Source organism: Pyricularia pennisetigena, chromosome 5 (assembly GCF_004337985.1).
Source record: "Pyricularia pennisetigena strain Br36 chromosome 5, whole genome shotgun sequence".
Taxonomy (NCBI): domain Eukaryota; kingdom Fungi; phylum Ascomycota; class Sordariomycetes; order Magnaporthales; family Pyriculariaceae; genus Pyricularia; species Pyricularia pennisetigena.
The window spans coordinates 4,174,688-4,186,422 of NC_043743.1; the positions used below are offsets into that span (position 1 = coordinate 4,174,688).

Genomic DNA, 11,735 nt, shown 5'->3' on the forward strand with positions numbered 1-11,735 from the left:
AGCCGTTGGACATCACACTGTCGCGTCCCGGGTACAAAGAGTGAGTGGTTGACTGGTTTCGGTGGTTGACGCTATTATTCCCCAGAATGGACGGACTGGTGTAGGTTTTCTGCTACTATCGCCGTCGGTGCTCAAAATTGTTGGTGCGATTTGATTCACTTTTGGTCCAGGGAGACCGAGTCAATGCTGAGAGAGTTTGATGAAAACCCGGCTGTGCTAATGCAATCGCTGTTCCAAACCCGAAGCTGGATACCCAGGGCGTTTCGTCAAATTCACACAGGAAGGGCAAAACCGTGGTATGGAGAGGGAGGGGGCCGTCGGCAAAAAAACCAGAAGAATCAAAACAAAACGGCCACCAAAGAAAAACCAAAAGATAGTAATAATAATAACGATTATACAAACGAGCGTAATGGGATTCCCCTGATGTTTTTGAGTGGACAAAGAAAAAAAAAAAACAAACAAGAAAGAAGCCGAGAATACAAGCTGGGATCTGGCCGCGATTGACGCGAGGGAAGGGCAAAAGAAAGCTTGGGGATGGGGACAGCTACAGTACGTAGGTGGGGACTGGGACTGGGTCCTTGGACTGGGTCTTGGGCTTTTGGAATGCTGAGGGATGGATTGCTCGGGAAAAACAAGCAAAAGCCAGGCACAGTATGGAGGCGGAGTCGCGGATTGGGCGGGCTCGGTGGCCGCTGTGCCCCTCCTCAATTCTTGCTGTGGAGGAGTCAAGCCAAGTAAACACCCCTGACGCATGCACCTGGAATCTTGTACCTTTTTTTCGTGTTCCTATGAGAACCTTGCAGTTGTCTTGGCGGTGGTGTGATGTTACTGGTCGGACCTTTTGGGGTTCTTACGGGGTCTCGTTGGGTTTTTGTCCTCTTGTTGCTTTTCCCGGAGCTGAGATACTTTTTATTTTCAGTTCGGCGGCATAATCCAAAATGTGGCTTGTTATTTGGATCAATTAGGTCCATTTAATTGCTGTCAATACCCACGCTACAGAGAACATGGAGGAAGGAGCTGAAGACTAGACTCGCATAGACGGGGCTCGATTGGCTGCAGTGGGCAGGGATATCTGGGGTTTTGTCGAGGAGATAGCTCCAGGGTCACTGAGCAAAGTACCTTGTACCTTGAAAAAGAACGAATTCCCTGGTCAATGGACTACAACCCACAAGAGAAGTAGGTAAATATTCCAAGGCGGTGGTCGTCTCTTCTCTCTAACAAAAAAAGAGAGAGAGAAAGAGAGAGAAAAGAGAAAAGGCTTTACTTAGCACGCTGGTGGGTTGACAAATAGGGTGCCAAGCCAAATCTCCCTGACCACTATGGGCCAATTTGCATGTACATGCGGCCACTCCACGTCTGTCTTGGGAAGCTGGTATTTCTGTGTCATGCACGCCCGCCATTTTGGATATTGGAATTTGATTACTGTACAGTAACAATACAGTATTGCATAGGATCCAATATGAATGAAGTTTCACAGCACATAGTAAGTATGTCTGGTCCATGAGGGGAAGTTAAACCCCCTGGAAACCAAAAACAGCAACCTGCTCACTCTTTCCCATTTTTATTTACTTTTTTGAGGCACATTTTTGCTTATTGGGGGATCTTGTACGAATTTATCATCTAACGGTAATCTATCTATCTTCCTTATTACTAGAACCTAATAAGAGTAATGGTTTGGTAGATCTACAGATCACCGTTAGTCATCGCTTCACGTTACGAGATCATTAACAGGGTACTAGAACTTACTACTGTAGCAGCTAGGGATTTCCATGTGATTGAATGGAGGGTGAATAATTTTCTTTTTCACAATGACGACGAGTTGGACAACTCGACGGGGATCCGATCCCATCAGGTCGGGTTGATCTCCCGATGTGATGCAGCTTAGTAACTGAACCATGTGGGGTGGGACAAAGTGATTAATTGGGCCGACTGGCGAGCGTGCAACCACATACTGTACGGAGCACAGTAGAGCACGAAAGTAACAGTAGGAAACGAAAGTCGCTGGCCCAATACAGGCAAGTCGACTTAATCTGGGCAAAAGGTTAATTCTCCGTAGATCGGGTAACCACAGAAGCGCTGCCAGCGGGTAAAGATGACAAAAATAATTCGGACATGCTTGTAATCTCTCGCTGTTACTGTACTTGTATGTCTTTATCTTCTTACCAGTGAGTAGTGATCAGCTGCAGTACCTTTCCCATTCCTGCTGCTCGGACCCCAAACTCAAAAGCCAAAACAAACACAAAAAAATCGAAATGAGCACCAAATCAAACTTTTTTTTCATCGTGGTACCATGATTTGCACATGCCGCGAACACGTTCAACAACCAACATCAATTAACCGCAATTGTTCAAGGGACCATGCAGCAGAAAGTCACCAGTTCCTTGTCCCAACGGCGGTCGCTGTCATGGTCCTTTTCATTCCATTCAATTATCGTCCAAACCTTGCTCCTCCCGCTGAGCTGCCGATCCATCTATCTCTGGTCTCTGGCGATAAGACATCTCCGAGACCCTCCACCTGCCGGCGGATTTCAAGCACACAACCCTCTGAGCGACAGACCTCAATCTTCCCATCCGGCTGTGCCCGGGCCAGAGCGATGATGCGATGGACGAGCGCCGCAAGTTTGGCTAGAGCGTCACTGTTGGTCGATTCCCATTCGTCGATTTCATCTTTGACGTCCATGATTCGAATGTCGTCGAACAAGCCTCGGTTGTGGAAGGCCAGGATAAACTTTGTGACGCGTGAGACCCAGAGACGCTGCAACTCTGCGCCCTTCATCTCCTCGAGCTGATCTCTCTTTTTGCAGCTGCGGGTCTTGAGGTCAAAAATCAGGTCCTGATTGACCAGTGCACCGGACCTTTGGATCTTGATCACATCCCCCTTGACCTCATTTCCGACCGAGACGCCGGTGCCGCTCATGCTTTGGGCCAAATCATGAACAGAGATGGACGATCTGGTCTGGTTGCCTACCTGATTTTCCGTTCTCCGATTCGGCACCGGCTTGTCACCGCCAGGATGCTGGCCGAGATACCCGTCTCCCTCAAAGCGGACGAGGAACCTAAGGTTTCCAAACCGGTAGCTCACCATTCGCTGGTGTGATTTCGAGCCCCTGACATCGTAATCCCAGGTAGTGTAGTTTTCTGGGAATGAATGACCGAATCCTTGTATGTCCGGGATAAGCTCCGTAGGGGAATTTTCTCTGCGGATCAGGAAAACGCTATCATCTACGACCTGTACAAGCATCCGGAACATTTTGTCCTGGCCTTTGACGAATCGAAGCAGATTACCCATGGTGCTGCCGCAAGCGATAACATCAATGCTGTGCTCCGCGAGGAAATCCGGTGCAGTCTCTAGCGTTGCTAAAATGGCAGGCTCCATGGGATGCTTGGGGAAGCCGGCCGCATTCTGGTCCCGGTACACTTTGCGGGTACTAACGGACCTGCCCCAGCCGTAGTTGCCATTGTCGTCGGGAAGCCTTATAGGCCTCGACAGAGGAGTCCAGCGCGGTGGCCGGCCTGGTTTTTTTTAAAGTTTTAGCCAAGTCAGTAATTATTTGGCGTTGCTCAAGAGCCGCATCGGTGTGGAACTTTTTTTTTTTTTTTTCTTTTTTTCTCTCCCTCACACGTACCGGGCACTGTGATTGTAGGCTCTTGTACTCTCCCTCCACCACTGGCCCAGTTGTACGAGGACACCAGGACGCTGTCTTTGACGACGGCAGATGCCGCCAGATTCTTTGCCGAGTCGGCGAGGTCTTGGACGCGCACCTCCTCGAGCAGTCGACCGAGAGGTGGTGGCGGAGCCTGGATTGCATCGGCGGTTTGATCCGCAACCGGGGGTCTCGACGGACCAGCCCCCAAGGTTTCGGAAGAGCTTCGGCCCGTACGAGCGTCACGGAGATGCCAGGATGACATGTGGCCCGGGGGAGGGGGTTCTTTTCTTTTCGGTTCCTGATAAGGCTACCACGTAATACGTCGCAGGATATACTCAAGCTTTCAGTCCGATTCAAAAGATGACAAAACAAAGTTTCGCAACGTTCCGATGGAGATAGGTTGCTGATAACGACTGCTCGTTGAAAGCCAACGGGGACTTTTGTATTTGCACATGCCAAATGGGTTCGGGTTTCTTGCCTAGATATAGGATTTCCAGTCAGGCCGTCCATGAGATATCTACGGGTATTCGGGGTCTAGGGCGTCCTCTGTTGGTGTCGTTGGTGTGTAGTCTTCTACAGCCTCACTTGAACGTGGACTGATCGCTTCTTCATTGGGCAGCCAAGCAACGCAGGAGGCCTACCAGTGGGACCCAGGCGGCCTCGTAGAGTATGTGATAGACAATGTCGGTTAGACTCTCATTGGGCGGCCGCAGAGGTGATTACGACATTGCATCGCCTTGTCACACAGACACACACTGCATGTCGTCTCAATTCTAGCCCGTGCAAAAGAAGAAGAGAAAAAAAAAAAAAAAAAAAAAAAAAAAAAAAAAAGACTGACCGGTTATCAGAGTTAGGGGTTCTGTTCAGATCGGAGAGGCCCTTCTTGATCGGCCAACACTGCTCACAAACCCTTGGTGTAAATGGTATCACGTGCAATCAGCATATTTAGCATCAGTGAGAGAGAAGACTATCGCACCATGTTGCATGTGCTCAGCATCCCTTGATCCATCTTTAGACCCAGACACGGATCTTACCTTATTCAACCCGAGCCGTATGTACTACTGTATTGCTCAACACACTGGTGTTCTCAACATAGTTCGACATGAGATGAATGACTTGGGAAGCCGAAAGTAGAAGCACTTGTTTCTGATGACAAGCAGTTGGAATAGGATTTGACAGACCCTCCAGTCTACCGGTACTTGTGGGCGTATGGCAAACATGTAGGTGCCTATAAATACATTGACGCAGTTCCTGACTAGAACCTCTATGTTGGACCATTGTCTTATTGTCTTTTTTTTTTTTCTTTTTTCTTTTTCTTCTTTGCGTACCGCCTGAAGCATCAAAAAAAAAATGTCCATCATATCACCAGGCGACTCGACCTTGTCGTTGTCCAGATACTCTCGCCCCAACCCAAGCTTCACGCCACCAAGAGACCTCGAGAAGACGCGCAACCTCCGAAAGCACTACAGGAGCCTGCTGGAGGGAAAGTCCAAGATCAACTACGCCGAAGATGCCATCCTCTTCATCGAAGCTCTCCACTACTACTCCCCGGACCGGTGCGTCGAGTCGCTCGTCAGCAGCCCGCACGGCCTAGACGCGGTGCGGAGCTGCGTCCAGATCGACCTGTCGCCGGGCTTCATCCAGGCCCACTCGCTCGTGCTCGTCAGCTACCTGTCGGACCCGTCCATCGCCGCCCTGGCCGACGGCCACTTCCTCGGGGAGGTCCTGAACGCCATCTTGTCCCCGCCTACGTTCTGGCAGGCTCTGGTCGCCGCCTTCTTCGGCGGCTCTCTGCACGCCGGGAGCCTGCTGCCGTTTGCTTGGCTGGTCTGCGACGTCGCGACCAGCTCCGGCGACGGCGACGGCGACTACAACTACACGTCGGACGTCAGGGCCGTGCTCGAACAGGGCTCTCTGTACACGGCCGCGTCCGCCGACGTTCGATACCTGGCCTTCAAGGCCCACCAGGCGGTCTACCCGCCCAGCAGCACCCCCGGCGTGGCGGAGCAGTTGGTCCGCTCCTCCGGCGAAAGGGCTGCCAGCGACCTGGTCACGAGCCGAGACGTCTCGGGCTGCCCGAGTCCAGAGCGGGTCTTGTTCAACGCGCAGGATGGCGAATCGGAGAGGCGGCCTCAGCTCAACCTGGAGCTGAGCCGGATGAGATGGGAGCGTCAGTCCACATACAGCCAGCAGCTGCGCGAGATCAAGGACCAAGTCGAGCAGGCGCAGCGCGTCATGCGCGAGATCATCGACGAGGAGAGGAACCTGGACGAACTGGCGCAGGAGGTCAACAACCTGAAGAACCTCCAAGATGCCGTCAAACGCAAGCAGGAAATCAAGCTATCGCAAGTCGCCGTGGCTGCTGCCAGCAGGGCGCCTACCCCTCCGCCCGCGGACAGCGAGACCCTCCAGAAGCTCCCGAGCAAGGCCAGGCAGGAGTGGGAGCACCTGAAAAAAGCCGAGGGTGCCCAGAGTGCTGCGCTTGACGACCTGATGGAGATGACCGGGCTCGAGGAAGTCAAGGAAGCTTTCCTGACGATGCAACACATGGTCCACGTAAAGATGCGGCAGAATGTTTCCCTGCAGTGTGAGAGGTGGGGTGCCAGTCTGCTCGGGAATCCAGGAACAGGTTGGTCCATAGAGTCTACCTTTTGACACTGTCTGGGAGGAGGGTTTACATGAAATGCTAACATACAGCTTCTGCTGTCCTGTCTTTTTTTTTTTTTTTTTTTTTTGGTTTCATGCAGGCAAGACAACTGTTGCAAGGCTGTATGGCAAATTCCTCACTTCGGTCGGAGCCATCGCGGGCACCAGATTCGAGGAGACGACGGGGGCCAAGCTCGCCCACCTGGGCGTCTCAGGTTGCCAGTCCCTCATCGCCGACATGCTGGAGTCGGGAGGCGGTGTCCTCTTCGTCGACGAGGCCTATCAGCTCACGTCGGGAAACAACCAGGGCGGCGGCGCCGTGCTGGATTTCCTGCTGGCCGAGATCGAGAACCTGACGGGCAAGATTGTGTTTGTCATTGCCGGTTACGAGGGCGACATGGAGGCCTTCTTTGCGCACAACACGGGCCTCCGGAGCCGGTTCCCGCACCAGCTGCGCTTCTCCGACTACACGGACCAAGAGATTCACTTCATCCTCCAGCACAAGATCGACAAGCGGTTCAGCGGGAAGATGCGGTGCGAGGGCGGGCTCTCGGGGTCCCACTGCCGAACGGTAGCGGAGCGGATCGGGCGCGGGAGGGGAAACCCGGGCTTCGGAAACGCGCGCACTGTGGAGAACGAGGTCGTCAACATCCTCCAGAGGCAGGCCACCCGGCTGGCGAGGGAGAGGAGAGAGGGCCTGAAGCCCGATGACTTGTTTCTCAGCAAGGAGGACCTGCTCGGCGCCGATGCCGCAGGGCCGGCTGCGGATGAGGACGAGGCTGGCCGCAGTGGCGCGAAGCAGGCCGAGCGCGGCCGGCGATCGGGGGAGATGAAGCGGATATACAGCATGCGGGCCGTCAAGGGGGCGCTGCTGTCGCTCGTTGGTGCTGCCGAGAACGAGAAGGCGCCTCCTCACAGAAGGCGGGCATCTTCTCGTTGAGCTTGATACCGGGCAGATAGATAACTGAGGCCAGCAGGTACAGAGAGGGGGCGTGCTTTTTAAAGCTGCTGGCCAACACAGGCTGTAGAAGTGGTCTTGGGGGCTTAAGAAGGGACATCAAGTCAAAGAACTAGAGAGGGGAATTTAGAGCAAAGACCTTTTGTAGAATGGAAGACTGAATTCAAGGATACTGCTTGTGAGTCTTTTTTTTTTTTTTTTTTTAAAAAAAAAAAAAAAAAATCTTTCGGTCATTAATTGGTGGCACATAACCATGGAGTCTAGGGGAGCTGCTAGAGATGCACAATGCCTTCTTATTTGGCCACAATGCAATTCCTACCAGCAGTTTTCCTTGTCTGTTTTTCGGAAACCGCCATGTCATCCCCAGCATTTCCTCCCTGCTAGTCAGTGATGGTCGACATCAACATCAGGGGTGCTCCTGGTGGTATCTTTGACTGGCACTATCTGGCTACCCTCGTTGCATGGCCTTGAGTACACTTGCTGGGCTTATCCGTAGGACGCAGTGATACTCGAAGACTGCTACGCGAACACCAGCAATCTCTGGCATACCTTTGGTCATAAGAGTGTGCAAAGTACCATCCCAATCCTCTCAACTGTTCCAGGACCGGAAACCGGACTCGATGATTGAAACATCACTGTTATCGCCGAGGACTTGACGTGCAACGTGCACAGCGGCATTTGCTGTTCCCGTATCAAGTGTCACTGGTGATGGGTAAGATACAGGGTTCATCGTCTGATGATCAATACTATGGCTAAAAAAAAAAAGAAGAAAACTATCGGAGTTGTTGGGCTAACCTCGAAACCTTTGTACGTAAGCGATGCCGCTTCAGTTTTACCCGAAGCTATTTGTCAGTTCCACATAGCCCAGAAACGCAACTCGTAAGTTGGATTGTTGCCGATTTACTGGTATCAAGGAAACGACCAACGGGAAATTAACTCTTGACTCGGCCTCGTCCATGGAGCTTGTTGTGTCCCAAATGATTCGACATATCAGGCACCGGGAACAAATTGTTTTCAGATGAGTCCGCATGGTTTTTTTTTACTGCGTCAACAAAGATTGTCGTAGGGATTGTGCAGAAGGTCCATTCTTCAACCGCGACTCCGGAAGTTCCCCAGCTGCCTCCGAAATGACATTCTGGATGAAGATTGGACATGAAGCCATGTAAGCCAGGCAGTTGATACTAGAGCAGGTAACGAAAACAAATTGTATGAGACAAGTTTCAGGTCAAAGACTTATACAACTTATCCCAAAAAAAAAAAAAAATACTCATCTTGGCTCTGCTGCCCGGACCGCTCCGTACGGGGTTAGCCACCCGTGTGTCCCGGGCCAACATGGGCACATCTTCCATGCCCTACCATCGAGATTTGTTTTTCTGTGCCTGAAGTGATGAAATGTTTAAAAGGGGGGTTGCTTCCGGCCGGATCTACAGACAAAGACTTGTTAGTCTTGAGCAGTTGCAGACTACATGTTAGTATAGATTCTATAACCTGGCGACATTTGCACCACAAACACCCAACAACGCAGGGGCACATCCAAGAAGAGCTTATCGTGTGGCATGTCAGGCTCTGCAAAGCCAAATCTCGCGATAATGGCTACGTTCAGTATCACTCCCCAAAACTTGCTGCCGGGGTTCGCAGGCAAGAGTACCATGGAGCAGTTCAAATACGGCATGGGATTGATGGGCGTGGGGGTAAGTGTTTCCCGATGAATGATACCTCCCCAAGCTTGGATCGACATCTTTTTGTTACTGACACAAAAGTGGACGGACGGGCTCAGATTGCCGTTTACTGGATCGTCCTGGCCACATACCGGCTTTACTTCCACCCGCTCGCCAAGTTCCCTGGCCCGCCCATCCGAGCCATCACGGGCATGCCGTACCTGTACCAGAGCTACGTCGAAGGCACCTTTGCGCGACGGGTGCGGGCTCTGCACGCCAGGTACGGCAACGTCGTACGCGTGGCGCCCAACCGACTGGCCGTCGACGGCGTGGTGGGGTGGAAGGATGTGCACGCGGTCCGCGCCCCGAATCCCGAGATGCCAAAACTGCCGGGCTACTACGGCCCAGACTCGCACCGGAGCCTCGTGGCCGCGCCCACCCGAGAGGGCCACCAGCGCCACCGGCGGGCGCTCGCCTACGGCTTCAGCAACACGGCCATGCACGAGCAGGAGCCCGTCATCACCTACTACGTCGACATGCTCATTCGCCAGCTGTCCAAGAGGTCCAAGGAGGGCGCCCTCGACATGGCCATGTGGTTCAACTTTCTGAGCTTCGACGTGGTCGGCGACCTGGCCTTTGCGGATTCCTTCAACATCCTAAAGAGAGGCAGGTACCATCCCTGGACGAGCAACCTGATCAAGGGCATCGAGGGCGCGACCCTGAACCGCTTCTTCCTCTTCTCGTCGCCGCTCCTGGCCCCGCTGGCGCTGCTGGACCTGAACGGCACCATCAAGACGTTTTGGGAAAACCGCCGGATCGCCGACTCCAAGACCAAGGCCCGCATCGATCTGGGGCCCGACCCGCCGGTCCAGACCGACCTGATCGGCCGCGACGGCAAGCCGGTCGTGCGCAAGGATTTTGTCGGCTACATGCTGCGCTTCAACCAAAAGGCCAGCCACGAGGCCCTGTCCGAGGTCGAGATGAAGCGGAACGCCAACATCATCATGAACGCCGGCAGCGAGACCACCGCCACCGCCCTGGCCGTGCTGACTTTTATGTTCTCCCTGCCCCAGAACCGCGTCTGGATGGAGCGCGCCACCGAGGAGGTCCGCACCACGTTCAAGAGCGAGGACGACATCAACCTCCACTCCGTGTCCAACCAGCCTCTGCCCATATTGCGTGCCTGCTCCGAGGAGGCGCTTCGCTTCCACCCGCCGGCCCCCGACATGCCTCCGCGTCTTTGCCCTGGTGGTACCGTGGGCGGTTACTATGTTCCCAAGGGGGTGAGTTTTTTTTTTTTTTTTTTTTTTTTTTCTCACTGTCTATGATACCCTTATCTCTTTGCTGGGAGCGGAGATTTGCTAGATATATGCATGGACCAAACAGTAACTAAACTATATGTTTGCTTTTTCTTTTTTGTCATGCCCGCGCGCGTGCGTGTAATAGGCCATCATCCAAGTCTCGCAACTGGCTACATACCACAACCCCGACCACTTTCTAGAATGCGACGACTTCCGGCCGCAGCGGTTCCTACCTCCCGACCACCCGCTGTACGAGAAGCGGTTCGCCAACGACAACTTTGCAGTGTTCAAGCCCTTCAGCTACGGCAACCGAGACTGCATGGGCAAGAACCTGGCCTACATCGAGATGCGCTTCGTCATGTGCCGGATCCTGTTCCGCTTCGACTACCTCGGCCTGGACTACGAGGGCGGCGCCAGCGACCAGTGGCTGAACCAGCACCGTGCCTTTATCGTCTGGAAGAAGCCGCCCTTGATGGTCAATTTCAGGGAGAGGGAGGGTTTGGTGCCCCTCGAGCCTCCCGAGGTCACGGATTAATGATGGATTTGTTACCCTGCCTGGCAGCGGGGGGGTTGAGACTATGGTTTATTGTAGACAGACAGACAGACAGACAGACAGACTGACTGACAGACTGACTGACTGACTCTATTTGTTATCCTGTTTTGAAAAAAAAAAAAAAAAAACTAGGCTTTTTATTTATATTTCGGCACCACGTAATCATCTCTCCACCTGTCTTCAATAATGACCAGCTGCGTCTCTTGTGTCTGCTTAAAGTAGGCGTCCTTGTCCGTGTCCCTAAAGTCTTCTCTATCAATATCCATAAAACCCTCTTTGGCCATGGATCGAGGGACGATCATGAGGGAGCGACCTGCGAATGTCAATACAAGAAAAGAAAAACAAAAGGTGAATATTAAGTTTCAGTCCAATCTTTTGAGAGCAAGGTTATGATATCATCTTACCATCGATGGACCGATCACATGCGATCCGCATCATACAAGCCGCAACGTCCTCCTGTTCGCCGAACATGACCCCTCTGTCCGTCAGAGACTTTTCGTATTCGGGGCTTCGGATCGCACTGCGGATATAGCAGGGAGCGACGTAGTTGATTCGTATGCCCTGCTCCCAGCTGCTACGTCGGACAGTCTTCATAAAACCGAGGAGCCCTTTTTTGTTTGTTTTTTTGTTCAGTGTCAGCCTTGAGACCGAGTAGCCAAGCCCATCAAAAAACTTGTCAAAATCAGATGAATCAAAGGGAGGGACCAACCGTATTTGGTGGCCGTGTATTCCCAATTCGCCGGCGAGTCAATGTAAGCCACCAGGCTCCCCGTGATGATGAAGCAGCGGTCGCGTTCTGCTGACTCGGGCTGCTTCCGGAAGTAGTGCACAGCCAGTTTCCACGTGTACAGGGTCCCTATCAGGTTGACTTGGACAATGTTCAAATCCGGTTTTGCTACGTCGTCGTTTGGATCTAAGCATTTTTGCTGGCTTGTCAGCAAAAATTGGATGACAGCTGAACAAAAAAAAAAAA

At 52.7% G+C, this 11,735-nt stretch overlaps 4 protein-coding genes across 4 annotated transcripts; 2 read left to right on the plus strand and 2 right to left on the minus strand.

Moving 5' to 3' along the window:
• Nucleotides 1-2,427: 2,427 nt before the first annotated feature.
• PpBr36_09101 (uncharacterized protein) lies at nt 2,428-3,908 on the minus strand (the record flags this gene model as incomplete). The annotated part of the gene is made up of 2 exons (XM_029896223.1): nt 2,428-3,512; nt 3,626-3,908. 2 exons carry the CDS (start codon nt 3,906-3,908, stop codon nt 2,428-2,430), a joined length of 1,368 nt encoding a protein of 455 aa, XP_029746757.1.
• A 1,088-nt stretch (nt 3,909-4,996) lies between these two features.
• On the plus strand, nt 4,997-7,232 carry PpBr36_09102 (uncharacterized protein; the record flags this gene model as incomplete). The annotated part of the gene is made up of 2 exons (XM_029896224.1): nt 4,997-6,275; nt 6,394-7,232. 2 exons carry the CDS (start codon nt 4,997-4,999, stop codon nt 7,230-7,232), a joined length of 2,118 nt encoding a protein of 705 aa, XP_029747011.1.
• A 1,607-nt stretch (nt 7,233-8,839) lies between these two features.
• PpBr36_09103 (uncharacterized protein) lies at nt 8,840-10,744 on the plus strand (the record flags this gene model as incomplete). Its single annotated transcript, XM_029896225.1, has 3 exons — nt 8,840-8,941; nt 9,028-10,191; nt 10,355-10,744. 3 exons carry the CDS (start codon nt 8,840-8,842, stop codon nt 10,742-10,744), a joined length of 1,656 nt encoding a protein of 551 aa, XP_029747012.1.
• Nucleotides 10,745-10,899: 155 nt separating this feature from the next.
• PpBr36_09104 (uncharacterized protein) lies at nt 10,900-11,688 on the minus strand (the record flags this gene model as incomplete). Its single annotated transcript, XM_029896226.1, has 3 exons — nt 10,900-11,075; nt 11,167-11,370; nt 11,472-11,688. Coding segments are annotated over 3 exons (597 nt in total), but the record flags the coding sequence as incomplete, so codon positions are not given.
• Between the last annotated feature and the right edge of the window lie 47 nt (nt 11,689-11,735).